We start from the raw sequence: 22,159 nt of genomic DNA on the forward strand, positions 1-22,159 counted from the left end.
GGCGACATTGTTTGACACATAAACGCTAATAAGAAGCTGAGATTTGATGAAATTGAAAAACGGGCTTCACAGTTAAGTTCAGATGGTAATGGTCAATGGCTGTGTGCAAAATCAGAGCAATTGGTCCAGCCAGTGGGGAGAACCGGGTAGCTTCACCACCACCACCACTACAAACGCACGCACAGAGGTTACTAGAATTATAGTAGGATTGATAGACTTGTTAATGTGTTTACTTTGTGCTCACTTTTTTTTGCCTTCAGCCTGTGACTGGGTCTACAGCATGACTGTTGTGATGCATGAGGATTGACCCACATCCTAGTATCTCTGCACAATCTGAGTGACACCCACAGCCACAATACTAGGGAGCGAAAACAACCATCTGGTAACAGTACACCCACCTATAGAACAAACATGGGTATATTCTCCTTCTACAGCAAAGTATTTACTCAAGTACTGCACTTAAGCAAAATGTGTAGGTATTTTTACTTGACTGCGTGGAGCATTTCCAATATTCACTTTTACTTCTGCTCCACTATACGTCTCAGAGGAAAATATTGTACTTTTACTCTTTACAATTATTTGAAAACTTTAGTTACTTTGTAAAGCACACATTAACCACATCAGCCATGGCAATTTGAAAATAGCAGATCTACAAGCTCACATAATGCGTCGCTTTGCGACGCGCTGTGAGCTTGTAGATTTGCTATTTTCAAAGGATTTTTATACATTTGGAAACATGTGACATGGGATATTGTGCCTAATGGGTACTTTTACTTGTACTTGCCAACACTTTTGTACTTTTACTCAAGTAAATTCTGAATTCCGGACTTTCACTTGTAACATACATTGCAGTACTGATACTTTTACTTAAAACATGTGAGTACTTTTTTCCACCACTGTCATACATGCAGGCCCAACCATATGTTCCTATTCATGTCCAGTCTTCCTTACTGTATAACTTAACTCGTATATCATAAGGCCTCGTGATGTGGCTTCTTGTTCAAAGGTACATGATATAGTTGTTGTCGGGCAGAAACCTTGTATCTTCATATTTCAACTTTTTCTCATGTTTGTGAGTTTTCTTTAGACAGAGATGGAGAGATGGTACTCTGTGTATGTATGTACTGTATGTATTTAATAAACTTATTGCCGTGTCACTCTGCCTTGGTGTCATCCTATGAGCTCGTGCTTTGGTGATGAGTCATTCAACACAATGACACAAGTCACCACTTTTAATCATGTGCAGTTTTTGTTCACATGCATTTTCACTCACCTCAATGACGGGTCACCATCTTTCATGAGCAAATCAATCATCATGTGCGGTGGTGTAAAGTAACTAAGTACATTTACTCAAGTACTGTACTTAAGTACAATTTTGAGGTATTTCTACTTTACTGGAGTATTTCCAGTTTTCAGTATTTTTACTTCCACTCCACTACATCTCAGAGGCACATCTTGTGCTTTTACTCCACTACAATTATTTGAAAACTTTAGTTACTCATTACTTTGCCATTATCAATTATTATATTATAGAACATACATTAACCACTTTAGCCCTATTTTAAACATAGGCTGTTTGAAAATAGCCGATCTACAAGCGTTGTGAGCTTGTAGATCTGCTATTTTCAAACATTTTAGTACTTTTACCTTTGGTACTTACTTAGTTTACTTTTTGATACCAACATTTTGATACCAATACTTTTGTACTTTTACTCAAGTATATTTGGAATTCCTGAATTTTACTTGTAACGGAGTATTTCTATATTGCAGTATTGATACTTTTACTTAAATAAAATATATGAGTACATTTTCCACTACTTATCATGTGCGGTTCTTCTCACATGCTGTTGTTTAACCTCAAACTGACAAATACGGACGCATCACGTAAATGTTGCACTTTTTAATGTTTTCAATGTATTTATTATTCAGTTACACATTTTATACAAACGGTTAATTACAAAAAAAGAAGGAAATAAATCAGGTCAAACAAAAAATACAAAACAATATTGTCAAATGATAGTATAATCTTAAAATCTTAAAAAGTTTGAGCACCAAAAAACACATCAGAGTAATGCTGCTGGGAGAGAGAAGAGATATGAGGACATACTATCAGTCACATGGGTAGGCCTACACACACACACACACACACACACACACACACACACACACACACACACACACACACACACACACACACACACACACACACACACACACACACACACACACACACACACACACACACACACACACACACACACACACACTGTCACGAGGAATGACAAGAATAATAGTTGTGAGAAATAATCAATATGTGTCCTATATCTCACTCACTTGCGCCCCCTATTGTCTGAACTAACAGAGAGAGAGAGAGAGAGAGAGAGAGAGAGAGAGAGAGAGAGAGAGAGAGAGAGAGAGAGAGAGAGAGAGAGAGAGCGATACAGAGACAGTTTTTTTTGATTGATTGATTCATTGAATAGGCTACTTTATGTAGAAGTTTGCAGAGAGAAAAAACACATGGAAGTACAGACAGACAGACAGACAGACAGACAGACAGACAGACAGACAGACAGACAGACAGACAGACAGACAGTGAATGAATGAATGTCTCTAACACATCATTGACAAACACAGCCAACAATGTCATAGTTTATTTAACAAATGATCAGTAACAGTTAAAACATCAAAGTTGATTTAGTTCATTTTTGTTTAACATTTAATTCCGCTTCTTTGGTTGTTTATTTCCCAGCCAACCTCCCAGTAGAGAAATAGTGGAGTGTCCCTTTATGTTGCTCTGCACCAATCCGAGTGCCAGGGCTACACCCAAACCGGTGACCTATTGAATTATGTTTCAATGGCCCAGACCCACACAACTTCACAACTGCTTCCATTTGCACTCTGAGTTATATTAACACTTCGCATTAATTACTGTGTAATTACTGTGTAATTGAAGTGGTGTAAAGTAACTAGTACAATTTAAAAAAACTTTTGAAAAGGGCCATTCTGCATCCCCAGACCTGAGTACTTTCTACTTTTGGTACTTTAAGTACATTTTGATGCCAATATTTTGTAATTTTACTAAAGTAAATACCACATTTTTACTTGTAAGGGAGTGTTTCTGTTTCTACATTGCGGCATTGATACTTTTACTCAAGTAAAACATGAGAGTTATTCTTCCACAATTGATAATCGACACTTCGGATCAATCACTGTCAATCGAATCGAAGGCACAGAATTATCCAGGGTCACCGGTCTCGCCGTAACGCGACAGCCGCGCCCCGCCCCCCCGGGCCCCACACGGGAAGTAGGAAACGGTCGCATTACCATATAAGGACAGGCCCGCGCATGCGCAGCGGCCTCGGTGTTGTGTTTGAAGTGAAGCAGCGAAGCAGGAACATTTAAAGTGTCTTTATTATTATAGATCTGTTTATTATTCATATTAGATCTGATGCATCACCATGCTGGGACACCACCACCATCACCATGACAACAGGACTCAACAACAGCTGCTGAGCTACGTGCAGGACTACCTGGAGTGTGTGGAGTCTCTGCCTCTGGACATCCAGAGAAATGTGTCTCTGCTGAGAGAGATAGACTCTAAATACCAAGGTAAATATACTTATTACTGTATTAAATACTCATATATGAGTATTCTACACATGCACCGTAACAGTATATGTGTAGATCTAGTAGCCTATAGCTATGTGTGGAGATCTAGTATGTCTTTTGGACATAACGAGAAACGTGTCTCTGCTCAGGGTGACTCTAAATAACAAGGTAAATATACTTATTCGTGTATTTAATACTCATATATGAGTATTCTGCACATGCACTGTAGCAGTACATGTGTAGATCTAGTAGCCTTTAGCGATCTGTGGTGTGTGGAGATCTGTGGTGTGTGGAGATCTGTGGTGTGTGGAGATCTGTGATGTGTGGAGATCTAGTCTGTGTCTGGACATACAGAGAAATGGGTATCTGCTCAGGGAGATTGACTCTAAATACCAAGAATATACTTATTCATGTATTAAAATACACATATATGAGTATTCTACACATGCACTGTAACAGTACATTGTGGAAATCTATGTGTGTGGTGTGTGGAGATCTATATAGTCTGTGTCTGGATATACAGAGACATGTGCCGCTCCTCCGAGACATTATAGACCCCAAATACTAAGGTAAACATGATTATCAATAATCTACAGTGGTGGAAAAGGTACTCAAATGTTTTACTTTAGTCAAAGTATCAATACTGCAATGTAGAAAATACTCTCAGTCAGAATTTACTTGAGTGAAAGTACAAATGTATGGATATCAAAATGTACTTAAAGTACATAAAAGTAGAAAGTCATTCTTCAAAAACTCATTATGTAGAATTGTCCCATTTCACAAGTTTTCAAATATATAAAAAACATTTGAAAATAGCCGATCTACAAGCTCACAATGCGTCGCATTGCGACGCATTGTGAGCTTGTAGATCTGCTATTTTCAAATGGCCGAAATGTATATAGGGAGTGGTTGAAGTGGTTAATGCATGTTTTTTAATAATAATCAAAATCTACAAAGTAACTAGCCTTAGATCAAGACTCTCGTAAATGTATTTAATCGATTTTGACTTTTCTTTTTATCTCTACGAGAGTCTTAGCTCCACCCCCCCCCCCCCCCCGGTTTGCCCTGGAATATCACCAGTAAAGCCCGTATGTCTCCAAACATGTAGAAATGCTAAATATAAGGTTCTTACCCGCTTGCCCCACATGTTAACTAGGTGTCCGGAGTGTTTGTGCAAAGTACTGTATAAGTCCATATTTTTCAATAAAGAAGTGTTTTAATCCTGTCTTAATGTGATTTTACGCTCATGTTGTTCTTACGGTGTGTGTGTGTTGTGTGTGTGTGTGTGTGTGTGTGTTGTGTGTGTGTGTGTGTGTGTGTGTGTGTGTGTGTGTGTGTGTGTGTGTGTGTGTGTGTGTGTGTGTGTGTGTGTGTGTGTGTGTGTGTCTCTTCCAGAGGTGCTGAAGGAGGTGGACGAGGTGTTTGAGAAGTACCAGGGTGAGCAGGATGCGTCTCAGAGGAAGCGCCTCCAGCTGCAGCTGCAGCGGGCCCTCATCATCAGCCAGGAGCTGGGGGACGAGAAGATCGGCGTGGTGACACAGATGACCGAGCTGGTGGAGAACCGCTCGCGCCAGATGGACTCCCACTCTCTGGGCCTCCAGGTAGGAGATGATGGGACCATACATACGTATATATACGGACATTTCATGTTTAGCACTCACAGTAGCAAATGATGTTGTTGGTGTAGAGCAGTAACCTGACTCTGCCAGATGGAAGAAGCCTGCGTCACATTTGTTTCACAGGCTAACTTCCATCTGGGACCCCGGTAGCACAATCGATGAAGGGGCGGTCCCTTTTTTTTTCAAGCTACTATTGGTTCGATCCGCCGTTGTGCGGAGTAGCTCCACTCACTGAGCGATCCCAGGTGGGATCCTGACTAAGAGCAACCTGGGGACCACCACTATTGTGTGGGGTGGGTCCATCATAGACCCACCCCACACAATAGTGGTGGGGGGTTCATGCGTAGGTGTTTTTACTTACTTGTTACTCACTCTATCACAGCCTAGGCTACATTCATGAAAAGAAAAAAGGTTTTCAACGCATGTTATTATCAGTAAAGAGCAGGGACATCATTTGGCAAGAAGCACAACATTGTTGTTGGATAAACTAACGCATTTGAATGCATCAACTATTTATGTTTTGCCAAGTCCTCTCTCAAAATAAGTCCCTTTCAGTCAATCACACAAATGTGTGATGTGAGACAAAACACTGAAGACATCTTTCACAGCAGGCTTGATACAAGTTTCTCATGCAGCATTTTCCTTTTTCAATATGTGTATTTTTATGAATGAGTACAACATGCTTCTTGACAATTCAAAACCACTTCAAGGCTATTCCAATCACTGAAGCAAAAAGTGAAAGAATTGAGCATCAATAACCTTTATAAGTTACAGTTAGTGTGATTTCTGGGCATGGTGAGTTTCACACAGTCTGTGTAATCTTGGTACAATGGTGGTGGACAGGGACAGTCTCATGTCATTCTCTGGCTCCAGCCTATAGCCCTGGACTTATTCTTCAGATTAGTCAGTGTGGAAAACCCACCGTCACAGAGCTAGGTTGTTGCAAAAGGTAACAGACACTTCATTGATTTAGCTGTAAGCTCTGTGAATTCTGCCTCACAACTCATCCAGAACTTTGCAAGGGGCTGTGTTTCATACGTGTGCCTCTTGACAGAGTCTGTGGACATGTCAATGAGCTGATCCTCCTCTGTGGGAGTTAAAGGAGAATTTCACCCCACGTTATTCTTACCTTTATTATGACTTTATGATATCCTAGGACGAGTGGTACAGTACAGAAATTCCATAACGGATCCGCCACAGTTAAAAACCTGCGCCCATGGTTCTTGCTTTAAATCGCGTATTTTAATAGCTTTTTTTTGAGAGAGAGATAGATCTGATGTTTGTGAAAGCGTGGCTTACGGTCGAGCGCAACAACAAGTTGCATAGTGTTCTCTCACTGTAAACCAGGGGTCTTCAACAGGGGGTCCGGGACCCCTAGGGGGTCCTCAGAGTTACTATAGGGGGTCCGCCAAATCTTTGTGTGATATGATTTTTTTTACATTAACCACTTGAACCCTATAGCATCCCTTTTCTGAGGAGAACTTTAGCCAAAAATAGCAGATCTACAAGCTCGGCTATTTTTGGCATACCATAGGCGCAGGTTTTTAACTGCGGCGGATCCGTTATGGAGTTATGGAATTTTTTTACTGACCAACACTCGTCCTAGGATGTCATAACGTCATAATAAAGGTAAGAAGAACGTGGGGCGAAATTGTCCTTTTTAAGCTTGACCCCTCTGCTGCTGCATCACTGAATGGGAGCAGGATCCACTTGCTGTCACAGCGCCAACTGGTCAGACTCAGCAAAGTACTTTTCATATTGAGACACAAGCCTCCTTAAATGGCCACTGATGATGATAATACAAAGAAGTTCCTCTGAGATGGTGTGGGGCTTTTTACATTGTGCAATTCTAAGCGCCACCTGATATGATGCTTTTAACCCATTAAGACCTGGAACGCATCTGTGTCACTTTTTGATTTGAGCTAAAAAGCATTATTTTACACTCTGGCTATTCAAAAATACAGATCTACAAGCTCATAGCCCGGCACTGAGTGCCGCGCTACGAGCTTGTAGATCTGCTATTTTTGAAAAATTATGAAAATGTTTGATATTGTTTTAAAGCGAACATTTTAACTAAAATCTTTGCTTCTGGGGGGTCCCTGGAACAACATATTTTGAGATGGGGGGTCGGTGGCCAAATAAATATCATTTTGGGGGTCCTTGACATGAAAAAGTTTGTACATTTGAAATATGCGTTGAGCATAAGAAACACAGTATTAGCAGCGACCGGATCGTAAGAGGTCACTTGACTAGATTTGACTAATTATTCACAAACAAGAAACAAGGGTAGCAAATAAAGGTAAACATTTAGGTTTTTTTTTAAAGTAAAAAAAACAACATGATTTTACTACATCTCTGAATGCATGGCCAGGGACCACCTGCAATAGTAGTAGTAGTGAATTACAGTGTGTTATGTTTTGTGATTATGTTGATGTGGATCGAAATAAACTAAACTAAACTAAAAAAGTAAAGTATGCTCTTTACAGTTCTGTGTTTTGCTGCGTACAGAGGGTTTTAACTAAGTGGTACCGGATATGCAGCTCTGGGCAAAAGCAAACTGATCCCCAGTGTATGACACACCCCATGGTGACAATTTCACCATAAAAAAACGGTCGCGTTGACATTTCTTTTTCGCGGAAGCACGGTGAAACCATCCGTGTTTAGCTACGATCGGGGGCTAGTGGGGGGCTAGATATTCTGTGACTAGTTGAAAGGTAAGGAAATTAAACGCAGATCTTTGCTGGCGTTGCAAACAATGTTTTATATTTCTGTCAGTCAATGAGTTAACCCATTAAGACCTGGAACGCATCTGTGTCACTTTAGATTTCTTTGGCTATTCAAAAATATGCTCATACGCTATGAGCTTGTAGATCTGCTATTTTTGAAAAATCGTGAAAAATATTTTTTTAGATTAAAAAAAAAAAATTAACACATTGAGTGCCGAAACAGTATATATACTTCTTTTCTAAAAGTGACGTGGAGTGCCAAAACCGTATATATACGTTTGTTGAAACGGCTTCACAGCACCAAGAGATATAATTTTTCGAAGATTTAGACTTTAATCCACTTCCTGGTTAACTTATGACTTCAAAAGCCTGTATCTCGGCTCCTGTGTACTTTTTTTTTACAATGTATTTTTGACTATTTTCAACTGGCTGTAACTATTGTGTGTAATGAGGGGATCACCGTGAGGACGGTGATCACTGAAAATATTTTGTGACTACTTGAAAAAGGTTCAAAAATGGTTAAAAATCCAGGCACTCAACATACACTTTTTAAATAAAACTCTAGCACCGAATGTGTTAAAAAAAATAAAATCATCCCTATCCCTCCTAGGAGCCCGGCATGGCTGGCGGCGGCGGCACCCCGGACCGCCCCACCTCCACGGCCACCGAGCGCCGCTCCGCCAGCGGCGGCGGTGGCTCCGCCCTCCTCCCGGAGGCGTCCTCGGCGTCCGACCTGCAGCGCTCCTCTGCCCGCCGGCCCCGTCGCCAACAGCAGCAACAACAGCAGCAACGCACCAGCGAGAGCCGAGGAGGAGGAGACTCCTCCCTCCTCTCCTTGGCTCCTCCCAACGGCGGCGGCGGTGGCGGTAGGACTGTCACAATTATTACATCATCGTCTAATCGCTATTATTTTTGCATAATCGTCATAATCGTTTCCATGTTGAAAAATGTTCACACATTTTCAAATATATAAAAAGAGCAGAAATAGCTGATCTACAAGCTTACAACGCATCACTTTGTGACGCGTTGTGAGCTTGTAGATCAGCTATTTCTGCAATTTTTACAAAAATTACAAAATTATTAAATATGTAAATAATTTCTTTGTATAAGTTATTTGTCATATCTGCCCTGTGCAATTTTTGATTATAAAGCGTAAAAGGCATAAAGACATTTATATTTTATTCATAATTATGTTCCAATCGACAATGCCAAACACACCATTAAATCGTCTAATTGCAATTATTTGAGATAATCGCAATTATCTTTGCATAAACGTCATAAACGTCATAATCGTTTTCATGTTGAAAAATGTTCACACATTTTCAAATATATAAAAAAAGCAGAAATAGCTGATCTACAAGCTCACAACGCGTCACAAAGTGACGCGTTGTAAGCTTGTAGATCAGCTATGTAAAGATTGCAGAAATAGCTGATCTACAAGCTTACAACGCGTCACTGATCTACACTTTGTGACGCGTTGTAAGCTTGTAGATCAGCTATTTCTGATTTGTTTTTAACAAAAATTACAAAATGATTAAATATATAAATCATGTCTTTGTAGATTTAAAGGTAGGGTAAGTTATATTTTTGGTTATTTTATTTATTTTTGTTTATTAAGGTTAAAGTACTATACTGTGATAGTAATCATTGCTACAGAGCGTTTGTTGGGTCACAGGAGTCTCTCCAGCTCTTTAGTAAACACAATATAGTAAATTTTCAGGTAGGTGACAACATTTAAGCCAATCAGGAGAGAGCACTGAAAATGCGTTTTCTGTTTAATAAAGAGCTGGAGAGACATGGAGACTCCTTTTACTGAACAAACACTCTATAGCAATGAGTACTATCACAATATAGAGCTATTTAACACTTATTTTAACCAAAGTAAATCACTTACTCTACCTTTAAATTTGTCATCTGCCCTGTGCAATTTTTTGATTACAAAGCGTAAAAGGCATGAAGACATTTATATTTTATTCATATGTTCCAATGTTCAACAATGCCAAACACACCATTAACCCATTGAGACCTGAAGCCGATTCTACACGTCTCCTAAATCTCAACAGCATTCTGAAAAACGTATGTTTCTATATCAGTGGTTGTTCAATTTTGTAGCAAATCGCACTTTCTGCGTTTGATGCAGCTAAGCTACAATCGCTAGACCCATTGAAAGGGTTCGAGAGAGATGTTGGTGTTTTAAGCTAATCACTCAATCAGTTGTCTTTTAGATATTTATTCACTAAATCACACATAATACATGAATTGAATACATAAGTTACATGGTCAGTTACAGATAGACCTGGCGCTGGTTCATTAAGTCAGCTTCAGGCTATGGTATAAACAGACGTTAGTTACATCACTTAGACAGACCGGTTAGGTTATTAAACCTGTAAGAAAACAAAGCACAGAGAACAACAATATTAAATGACGTGAATCCTCATCCCATTATGAACACATCAGAGTTATAATCGTTACATAGTTAATTCTCACTTACTTTAGTCCATCCATTCTCTCGCCAAGTTGTTAGCAACCTGTACTAGGTCCCATATCCTAGCACAGCTCATCGAATCTAAAAGCTTTCTCCCAAGACAAGCTATTATATCAACTTTACACATAAGGTCCGCCTTTAGGGCAGATCTTTAAGCAACAGGACGTTCTGGTTACCCACAAGGCTTTGCGCTTGGTCCTGTCTCTTGTTACACATCACACAAGGGCCGGCTAGCTCTGGCCTTCTGCCCTGTCCACCTATTGTTTCTTATCTCACAACCTTCCCCCGCTTGGTATGCAAGGGGCCCTTTGAAGCAGCTACCTCACCAGGGGGTCTAATATGGCCTGCTAGACTCAACTTAAAGGGACATGTATTCTTCAACAGGACAGATGACAAAGTACATTACTATATCATTAATAATAATCCACAATTATCTTTCATAATCATAGATTATTTCCACACCTGCCACCTGTGTGTCTGATCTAGGATCCAGGACACACACAAAACATTCCTCGTGAGCTTTTTGGTTCTTTAGATAACGGCTCGGTAAAACAATTGTTTAGTATGGCTCACACATTGTCTCTAAGTGGCTCCAAACCCATACACTGAAACAATTAACAGTTCAACTTAATGTTCAATTTGTTTGAAATACTTTTTGGACATTGTGGCCAATATTTGATCTCAAATTGACTTTACTTCACAGTAAATCATGACCAATTTAATTTAGCAACAATTCTTTTGCACTAGTTTATCCCTGAGATTTTTCCTAAATCCCAGGACAAATTAACTTTAACTGTAGTTATTATCTACATTTACGCATGAACCCTCCAGGGCCCATTTGTTTGACACCCACGTGTCTTGTCTTTTCTTCTCTCCTACCACTAAGTCAATGTCCTATTTTAGGGCATTTTGCCATGGTAACTGACATTGCAATTTGGGCAAAAGGGTTAAAAGATTATTAAAATAGTTGATCTACAATTTCACCTTAAGAAACCTTAACTTAAACTTCAAGCACACATACAAAAATGCTTCTTATACAATCAACAAATAATAATTCAAACGGTTTGGTTACTCAGATCATGAGTCAAACATCAGTAAAGAATACATTTTGTTGGGCGGAAGAACTTTCCAACCATTGTTTGCATTTTGGACGTTTTGGAAGTTACAAGTAGCTTAATACATTTCATTATGCGTTAAGTTATTTCTTCTGTGGTAATATTGTAAATCCTAGAAATGATACATTCATTTACAAAATGTATTTCGAAATTCCTATGTAAACAGTCGCTCAAATAAGACATTTAGATTTTTTAGACACCTCGCATGGCGTCTTTTCGCTTCTCGTCCGCACTGCTCCCTTACTTTGAGGGTGGCAGCGCAAGTGTCAGTTCGTTCGCCAGTGTCACGTCGCTGGCACCACCAACCGCCAGTGGGACTGCTTTTCCAGCAGCACCCATCTGCGGGCTTTTCTTGGCCGCTGCCAAGAAAGAGCGTGGGACTTTGCTTTCCTCCGCAGAGGGTGAAGAAGGCTTATCTTTTATCTTCACCTTCTTTTTTCTAATTATTCCAGCCCCACCAGGACGAAGCATTCTCTCTGCCTGGATCCTGGCGGTAAGAACTGAAAGGACCTGTACGCCAGGCCACACCCACTCAGACTTCCTTCTGAGTGGTTTTGGGGGTGCTGGGTTGGCGCCCAGCCCCCTATTTCGGACAGACCCTGGTCTGCCTTTAGCTTGTCGCCTGCCACCTTTGTGACACGCAGGCTTGGGGCAAACGCCGCCCTTCTTGAACGCCACCAGTCTGCTTTTAGCTGGTCGCCTGCCACCTTTGTGACACGCAGGCTTGGGGCGAACGCCGCCCTTCTCGGATGCCACCAGGACGCTTTTAGCTGGTCGCCTGCCACCTTTGTTAGCCGCAGGCTTGGGGCGAACGCCGCCCTTCTCGGATGCCACCAGGACGCTTTTAGCTGGTCGCCTGCCACCTTTGTTAGCCGCAGGCTTCAAAGGACCTCCCGGCTGACTGGCCATGGCTCTCCGCCCTGGCGTAGTGGTGTGCTTCCCCTCCATCTTGAGTGGGCTGGTGTCGACGTCCGTCGTAGCGGCGCCCTCTGGACGGTCCTCCATGACAGCTGTTGTGGCTGACACCTCCGACGGTGCCTCTCCTGGTGCAGCTTCTCCAGTAGCGACATCCAGTGGCTGGCACCCCTCTGCATTGAATGGTTCGGTGGCGACGTCCTCTGACGCCCTCGCCGGCGCCTCTCCTGCGGCCTCTGGTGGATGGTATCCCTCTGCGTTGAGTGGGTCCTCCTCCGTGACTGTCACGATTGACGCTTCCGCCTCGACCACCACGTCACCCGTGGCCTTGTCTCCAGGAGCTGGTTCGACCTCCGATGGCACTCCCTCCTCGGCCGCCGACTCCTCTGCGACGTTGACTCCCTCTGGAACCTTCTCAGCGTCGTCCTCTGGAGCAGTAGCAGCTTCTGGTTCAGCCGCTTGCACAGTGGGAGTAACTTTCTCACCTCCCTCTGCAGCGTAGAGTGGGGTCTCTGCGTTCGCAGCTTCGTCTGCAGGAACAGCAACGCCTGGTTCGACCTCTGATGCCACTCCCTCCGGATGGCCCTCTGGACGGACTTTCTTCTCAGCGTGGTCCCCTGGAGCTGGTTCGACTTCCGGTGGCACTCCCTCCGGATGGTCTTCCTTCTCAACGTGGTCCCCTGGAGCTGGTTCGACCTCCGATGGCACTCCCTCCGCCGCGTTGTCCATCGAGACTGCTCTGCTGGCCGCCTGCTCATCTGCGATGTTGGCTCCTAGCATGGCTCCCTCTGGAACCTTCTCAGCGTCGTCTCCTGGTGCAGTAGTGATGCCATCTGGGACTCTGAGAACTGCTGGCCCAGCTGATCCGGCTGTAGGTGTGACATTCCAACCCCCCTTTGCAGCGACCGGCTTATCTGTAGGACTGATGACATCCTCACCTCCTCCAGTTGCTCTGTCCTTTACGACCGGCTCATCTGTAGGACTGGTGATTCCAACCCCCTCTCCAGGTACAACCGGCTTTGCTGCTATCTCTGTGGGGGAGGTCATTTGCTCTTCCCTCACAGCAGGGGATTCACACAATTCGGGCTGTGTGAAGCGGGACCCATATTCTTCCTGGATCGCATGTTCCGCCTCAACCCAGACCTGCTTACAGGCCTCTTTTATGTTGCGTATCTCAGATTTGTCGGCAGGACGACGGGCTCTTCGCACAGAATTTAAAGTCATTTCGAGTACTTTAAAACATTCGTCCCTGAACCAATGTAACGCTGGACTTATCTCTTCTGTCGGTAGATCACGAAGGATATTGGCCATATACTGAGCTTTTTCCATCAAGACTGTCTGAGCTGCCATACACTTTGGGAGCTCTTCTGAGCCATATTCATCAAGCGGTGGCCTATTGCTCCGATAGTCTGCCGCTATTTCTCTCACCTCCAATTCTGACTGTGCTGCTCTCAACCTTTTCCTTAACTCTGCCATGTTCCCCTTTTTAACCTCGCCTGCTTGGCTATAGGCTTTAGGTAGGCCTTTTTTAGTTAGTCTTAATTCAATAGGCTGTGAAAGCAATCGTCAGTTCTTTTAGCAAGTAGTAGTGTTGTTCAGCCTTTAGCTCATAACAACAATAATTAATTAACACTGTGTTTAACCTGTAATAGCACCCACCCTGTAGCATTCTATGCAAGAAGCCTGTTAATGGTCTATTCACATTTAGTTATTTTGTTAATTAATACTGGCAGGATTTATTTAGCTCTACCAAAGTAAATAATAGCATTTAACCCACAATGATGACTTAATCCACTGCTATCGTAACTAATCATCTAGTTGCTCACAGTTTTAGTCAATCATAAAGTCTGGTTCAACATGGTATTACACTAGTGGTAGAAAAACCTCCCCCACCCCTTATCAGTAAACAATGGCCTTTAACTCCCGATTATAAGATCACCCCCTAAACACTGTCATTTAGTCTAATTTTTAGCTATATTGCAGTGTCTGGTCTCTCATACAGCCTAGTTAAACCATGAATACTATTTTAAGGTTTGTCTAATCAGCTTAAAGCAAGCATCTATGATTAGATTATTAACCAAACCTAACTACTTCACCTCTCAAGGCGTGTTAGAATTTGGCGGTTAGCTAGCACTGTCTTGTAAGTGAACAAAGACAATGCTAATTTCACTCCCCCACCACCCAACAGTGGCAGTTAGCTAGCAGCTAGCACTTTATGCTAGACAATAGATCTGTTAGCACTGTGAGCTAGCGACACTAAGAGTAGCTCTCAGGACTGTTAGCTTTCTAAACCCCCTTATTGGTACGCTAATCAAACTTTTAACGGTAGCCTAGCTACATAACCTGTGGTTAGCTTCTAGCTTCTCCCTCAGCTCCTTATTCTTAGCACGCAGCGTTTCACAATCTACAGTCTCTTTTCTCCACGGTTTTCACATACTGTGGGGCTTTGTTTCATTCATAGCAACCTGATAGTGATAGTCTCTCTCCCGGAGGTTCCTCGTAAGCACGTACAGTCTCAATGCCTCGGTCCTCTTTGTAGGCCGCAAGCTGCTCCGTTTGTCCCCTTCGCCTCCGTGGATCTGACGACTCCCTTCAGTTGCTGATTTTCACTCTACCACTAGTTCATTACTCCAGTGTTAGTGCTATTAACCTATTTTAACCTGTCAACCAGGCTAATAAGTATTTTATTGTTACAACTCACGTCTCATCTTAAAGAGACCGTGCGTCTTCATTCCTATGGCTATAGGAGTTTGTTATTCTTTATATAACATGCATAACATCCGCTTCCAAGGCCTCTCTCTTTCCTAGAATTACAGAAGCTACCACGGGACCTTTTCTCAAGGTTCATCCGCTTCTATGGCCAAATACTTTCTTAGAGTTTACCAAGGCTACCACGGGTTTATAATTGTTTAATTACTCTGTAACATTTAATCTCTGTTTAATGACTATGTAACCAATACACACAACTAGTTGTCCCTCTCAGACACACTAGTGGTTGATTACTATGTAACACTTAAACTTTGTTAATGACTTTGTAATTATACTTATACCTAGTTGTCCCTCTCAGACAAACTAGTACTGTGTTATACCTCTGTATAACACAAAGGCCTTATTAAAGGCCGCTTAAACTTAGTAGAAAAGTCCCCTCCGGAGACTACTGAAGTTTAATAACTTGTAATTAAACTTAAAACCGATAGATGTCTCTTATATAAGAGACTCTAAAGTTTAATAACTGTTCAATTTTGTAGCAAATCGCACTTTCTGCGTTTGATGCAGCTAAGCTACAATCGCTAGACCCATTGAAAGGGTTCGAGAGAGATGTTGGTGTTTTAAGCTAATCACTCAATCAGTTGTCTTTTAGATATTTATTCACTAAATCACACATAATACATGAATTGAATACATAAGTTACATGGTCAGTTACAGATAGACCTGGCGCTGGTTCATTAAGTCAGCTTCAGGCTATGGTATAAACAGACGTTAGTTACATCACTTAGACAGACCGGTTAGGTTATTAAACCTGTAAGAAAACAAAACACAGAGAACAACAATATTAAATGACGTGAATCCTCATCCCATTATGAACACATCAGAGTTATAATCGTTACATAGTTAATTCTCACTTACTTTAGTCCATCCATTCTCTCGCCAAGTTGTTAGCAACCTGTACTAGGTCCCATATCCTAGCACAGCTCATCGAATCTAAAAGCTTTCTCCCAAGACAAGCTATTATATCAACTTTACACATAAGGTCCGCCTTTAGGGCAGATCTTTAAGCAACAGGACGTTCTGGTTACCCACAAGGCTTTGCGCTTGGTCCTGTCTCTTGTTACACATCACACAAGGGCCGGCTAGCTCTGGCCTTCTGCCCTGTCCACCTATTGTTTCTTATCTCACAACCTTCCCCCGCTTGGTATGCAAGGGGCCCTTTGAAGCAGCTACCTCACCAGGGGGTCTAATATGGCCTGCTAGACTCAACTTAAAGGGACATGTATTCTTCAACAGGACAGATGACAAAGTACATTACTATATCATTAATAATAATCCACAATTATCTTTCATAATCATAGATTATTTCCACAGTGGTGCTCAATCTTTTTCATGTCAAGGACCCCCAAAATATTAACAAAGTATTTGGCCGCGGACCCCCATCAAAATATGTTGTTCCAGGGACCCCCCAGAAGCAAAGATTTGAGTTAAAAATGTTCGCTTTAAAAATATATATATTCAAAGATTTGCACACATTTTCATGATTTTTCAAAAATAGCAGATCTACAAGCTCGTAGCGCGGCACTCGGTGCCGCACTACGAGCTTGTAGATCTGCTATTTTTGAATAGCCAAAAGTGTTAAATAATGCTTTTTAGCTCAAATCTAAAAATGACACAGTTCCAGGTCTTAATGGGTTAAATCGTCAATCGCAATTATTTGACTGACAATTAATGGTCAACTTAAATGATAAATGGTGACAGCCCTAGGTGGCGGCGGCTCGCTCGCCGACGACCCTGCCGGCGACGCGGAGGCCGACCCGGTTCCGGCGGGACCGGGCTCCTCGTCGTCCTCGGCGCAGCAGCAGCAGCAGCAGCCCCGGAGCGAGAAGAAGTCGTCCTCGTCCTCCAAGTCGTCCTCCAAGAAGAAGAAGCGCAAGTCGGCCAAGCAGGAGCGCGCCGACGCCTCGGCCTCGCCGGTGGACTTCGCCGCCATCGACCCCAACGAGCCCACGTACTGCCTGTGCGAACAGGTGAGCTACGGCGAGATGATCGGCTGCGACAACGAGCAGTGCCCCATCGAGTGGTTCCACTTCAGCTGCGTGGGGCTGACCTACAAGCCCAAGGGGAAGTGGTACTGTCCCAAGTGCCGCGGCGGGGACAACGAAAAGACCATGGACAAGAGTCTGGGCGACAAGAACAGAAAGGAGCGCCGGTCCAGGTAGTAGCGAGCGCTAGTTTTTTTGGCGCTCGGGTTGGCGCCCCGCCCGCGCCCCGCTTTGGCCTTGAGTTAGGTGTTGATATTTTGAACCATTAAAACCGGGAACGGAAATCTGTGTAACCACTTAAACCGTTATTTTATACTTTGGGCTATTGAAAAATAGCAGATCTACAAGCTTGTGGCGCGGCCGTGTTACGAGCTTGTAGATCTGCTATTTTTCAATTTAATCTAAAAATGGCACACGGATGCGTTCCCGGTCTTAATAATGGGTTAAACCAGAAATTGGCGACTTGTTGAATTATGTGTCACTGGGGCCTAACGGAATCCTATCCGTTTATAACTATGAGTGTGCAAATGGAACCAAATGAATGCTTAAAGGGATAGTTCACCCCCAAAATGACTTTTTTTCTATCAATATCACACCCCATGAAGCCTTGAATTTATGGAGATTGTTTTGTTTTTGTAGCATTCCTGAGCCAATGATTTGATTACCGGTGGAAAGATGCTAATGTATCCGGTAGGAGACACAAAGGAGACTCAAATAGTCTCCTTTGCGTCTCCTCCTGGAGAGACAGCCGGTCATCAAATTATTGGCTTAGGAATGCGACAAAAACTAAACAAATCTCCTTGAATTCAAGCCTTCATGGGGTGTGCAATTGATAGAAAATAAGTTATTTTTTTGGGTGAATTACTCCTCCACTTTTATTTGCACACTCAGATTTAAATAAAGACTCAGGATTTTACCTGTATAATTTGGAGTCACAGAATTCACCAGGTCACCTGTTTTGATGTAAACACCGGATCAAGTGGTCCCCCGGATCAAGTCAACCAGTTCCGCTGTTTGAGAGTTGACCCCCGGGTGTCAGAAACGGGTCGTAAACAGTACTGGATATGTGAAAGCACAATTTGAAGGTTAAAGTCCCCCCCCCCCCAAAATGATTGATAACAAACATACATATAACACTGCAATACAAGTTTACAATAAAAGGTTACCTTTCGGCGTCGCTCCAGCTTAATTATTGGACAGTCTTGTGTCGTGCTAAACCCGGGCTCTAATAGACGCGTCAACACAGGGGGAGTCCACTTGACACGTCCAGTGTGGCTACAGCTACAACGGGGGTAGTTTTAAAAGGATAGCTCACCCCCGAAATTAATTTTGAGATTTTTTTAGTTTTTGTTGCATCCCTGATCCAATAATTTGATCTTTCCGCCGGTCATCAAAATCTCCATGAATTCAAGGGTTCATGGGGTGTGTAATTGATAGAAAATAAGTCATTTTTTGGGGTGAACTATCCCTTTAATGACTCCACTGTCTTGACTCTTTCAGTGTGCCGGGGGCCTTAAATGAATCTGTAGCAGCGCTTAATCTGAATAAAAGGACTAGATGAAAGGTGATTTAACTGATGCTGTGACATCTCTGTACAATACTACTACTCTTAACTATAGCTGTGTTTACTCTCAGGCTATGTTCACACTAGTCTCGCGTAGCCAGACAACTATTCCACAATCTCCGAATGTTATATAGAGTCTGGAACTACACCTCCTGAATGCTATATAGAGTCTGGAACTACACCTCCTGAATGTTATATAGAGTCTGGAACTACACCTCCTGAATGTTATATAGAGTCTGGAACTACACCTCCTGAATGCTATATAGAGTCTGGAACTACACCTCCTGAATGTTATATAGAGTCTGGAACTACACCTCCTGAATGCTATATAGAGTCTGGAACTACACCTCCTGAATGTTATATAGAGTCTGGAACTACACCTCCTGAATGTTATATAGAGTCTGGAACTACACCTCCTGAATGCTATATAGAGTCTGGAACTACACCTCCTGAATGCTATATAGAGTCTGGAACTACACCTCCTGAATGCTATATAGAGTCTGGAACTACACCTCCTGAATGTTATATAGAGTCTGGAACTACACCTCCTGAAATCCGAGAGAGGAAACTGGCACTTCCGTTCACGAAAATATATATTTAAAATATCTTTGCATTTTATTTTTTAATTTCCATTTCTGCTAAGCAGCAAGCTAAATAAACTTAGATGATTTTGATTTATACTAGGATAAATGTGCGCGACTGTAAAGACGGAACGGAAGTGTGGAGGAGTCTTCACATCCGCTTTATATTTTAATCATGATCAGAGCTTCTGAGTCACAGACTGTATGACTGTAAACATTTCAAAATTGTGGGAGGCAACAGTCTGGCCACGCGAGACTATGCTCACACTGGCGGCACTTATTCAGTTTGGAATCAGATTTGATTGGATTCTTTTTTTTCAAAAAGACAGTCAGTCCTAAAGATCACAGTAGGTCCTAAAGCTCACATTTAATAACCGTGTGGACAGTAGGTCCTAAAGATCACATTAATAACAGTGTGGACAGTAGGTCCTAAAGATCACATTTAATAACAGTGTGGACAGTAGGTCCTACAGATCACATTAATAACAGTGTGGACAGTAGGTCTTAAAGATCACATTTAATAACAGTGTGGACAGTCGGTTCCTAAAGATCACAGTTATCAGAAATCAATGGGATTTGCCTTCAGTCCGAACAAAGCCTTTAGAATCATGACCCACAAGCTGCCATCTTCTGTAACTATTGTTTACAGTTTCCTTTGTTTTATTTTGTGTTTTTTTTGCTCTTGATTGTGAGACGTTTTGTTGATACGAGACACAGAACGGAATGTATTTCTTCTCTTTTTGGGTCGCTACGCCCTAGGCCCGGGCCATGTCAACATCCGCATTTATTTCAAAATGTTGCCTTTATTTACGATTAACGATTTTATAAAAGAAAAAAGAAAATAAATAGTGAAAATAGCAGATCTACAAGCTTAGTGGTTCTTCTCAACCTTTTCCGGCCGTTACCCCCCAAAATATTCATATTTGAACTGGGTACCCCATAAAATAATCATGTTTGAACTGGGGACCCCATAAAGTAATCATGTTTGAACTGGGGACCCCCCAAAAGAATCATATTTGAACTGGGGACCCCCCACCCTGATACGCACTTAGAATGTAGGAGTTGAGGCTTTACATTTAGTTTGACTCGACTAAATATTGTGAAAATAGCAGATCTACAAGCTTGTAGATCTGCTATTTTCAAAAATGTTGCGTCTTTCTTATATTATTTGACAATATGGCCAATGTTTGACCAGTTTTTATAGTATAGTTTATTGATTACTTTGGGTGCAGTAATGGGCTTTTTTATATTCTTTCAATTTCTTTTAGGTATTGAAAAGGTCTTCAAATAATTGTCATTTCACTGTCATCTAAAGACCCCCCCCCCCCCAATCAGGTGGGGACCCCCGACCCACAGGTTGAGGACCACTAGCTTACAAGGTGCATCGGCTATTTTCTAAATGTTTGGACGCCACCATGGTACAACGATGGTATGAAAAAGGTGTTTAATCACACTAATCTCTTTAGTCCATTTATATCATTGTTTTCGTTAATATGTAATAAATAATAATAATAAAAAAAGCTCTATTATTCGATTAACCTACATGAGCAAGATTAAGTTATTGGTTCTAAATATGATTTTGATATATTTGTGGTTAATTTCCCCCTGTGGACGAGGTCCTCTGTCCAGTGAAGGCTGTCCTCTGTCCTTCGTTATGTTGTCTGTCCCTTTTTTTTAAAAATCTCAATTAAACTACCTTTTCTTCCTGAGTAGAAGTCCCAGGCTGTGACTCCTATGCTTTACTACACACTGTTACACTTACTATGCTTTGGAAAAGGTTTTTTTTTTGGATAAAATTGGTGTCCAGACCTGAGAGAACATGTGTTTTCTGTTGGAGCTGGAGAGTTACTATAGTGGTTCTCCAGCTAAATGTGTTTACCAGTGTTAATTTTGACAGCAAATGTTGATTTAGTTTTAGTCTTTTGAATAAAATTCCATTTAATTCTAGTCATGTAAGTCGTTTTAGTTTTTGTCTAGTTTTACTAGACTAAATATCATAAGATCACAGTCGACTAAATCTAAAATGTATTTTGGCGGTGCCTTGATGGTGTCGTAATGGCTGATTTTACACTTGGATACATTCTGAAAATAGCAGATCTACAAGCTCACAACGCGTCGCGCTGCGACGCGTTGTGAGCTTGTAGATCTGCTATTTTCAGAGCACAACACCCGAACATAAAATGACTTGTCTTTTAGTTCTACTGGATCTCTTCTCCACTAGTCCCTCACTGACATTTTAGTCTAGTTTTTATATGTTGACGAAATTATCATTATATTCAGTTTGTTTTAGTCATCATAGCTTAGTTTTTATTTCGTTTTCATGTCATTTTCGTCAGTGAAAAAAGGGTAGTCAACCATCATTTTTCGTCATAGCTTTAGTCGACAAAAAAAACACGGGTTAATACAGCTTCACTGTATCATCATTTTAACCACTTCATCCATATTGTATATGTTGGCTATTGAAAAATAGCAGATATACAGCGTGTCACTTCTGCTATTTTTGTAGGGGCAAAAAAAACAAAAAGAATTGGAGGACATTTTTAATAATTGTAATGATTTTTTTAAACACATATTTTCTCTTCTTGTGGTGTTATTCTTTATTAAGACTCGACACATATTGACTTAATATCGATCAAAGACAACTCAACCCTCATCATAGTTTTGATGTGTTTTGTTGAATGTCAACTAATCAGAACTTTGCCAGAAGGATGTTCCTCCATCAGGTCAGGCTGAAGGAGAACACCTGGATGATCTTCCTGAGTCACTTCTGTGGGACAACTTCAAGGATCTC

At 41.7% G+C, this 22,159-nt stretch overlaps 2 protein-coding genes across 2 annotated transcripts in view; one reads left to right on the forward strand and one right to left on the reverse strand.

The window, feature by feature from the left end:
* Nucleotides 1-22,159, reverse strand: part of LOC311034806 (uncharacterized protein) — a 313,846-nt gene that overhangs the window by 258,646 nt on the left and 33,041 nt on the right. The gene's annotated exons all lie outside the window — the stretch shown is intronic.
* On the forward strand, nt 3,363-17,540 carry LOC311034876 (inhibitor of growth protein 2-like). Its single transcript, XM_084042907.1, has 4 exons — nt 3,363-3,609; nt 5,005-5,210; nt 8,565-8,820; nt 16,940-17,540. The coding sequence occupies exons 1-4, from the start codon at nt 3,459-3,461 to the stop codon at nt 17,398-17,400; spliced, it is 1,074 nt and encodes a 357-aa protein (XP_083899033.1). The 5' UTR covers nt 3,363-3,458; the 3' UTR covers nt 17,401-17,540.

This window comes from Gymnoscopelus microlampas (assembly GCF_963454915.1).
Source record: "Gymnoscopelus microlampas genome assembly, chromosome: 19".
NCBI classification, from domain to species: domain Eukaryota; kingdom Metazoa; phylum Chordata; class Actinopteri; order Myctophiformes; family Myctophidae; genus Gymnoscopelus; species Gymnoscopelus microlampas.

Bases quoted from the DNA above. Each gene is read 5' to 3' on its own strand.
- LOC311034876 (XM_084042907.1), top strand. From the start codon at position 3,459: ATGCTGGGACACCACCACCATCACCATGACAACAGGACTCAACAACAG. The intron at 3,610-5,004 runs GTAAATATACTT...TGTCTCTTCCAG, and splicing joins GATAGACTCTAAATACCAAG to AGGTGCTGAAGGAGGTGGAC. The intron at 8,821-16,939 runs GTAGGACTGTCA...AAATGGTGACAG, and splicing joins CAACGGCGGCGGCGGTGGCG to CCCTAGGTGGCGGCGGCTCG.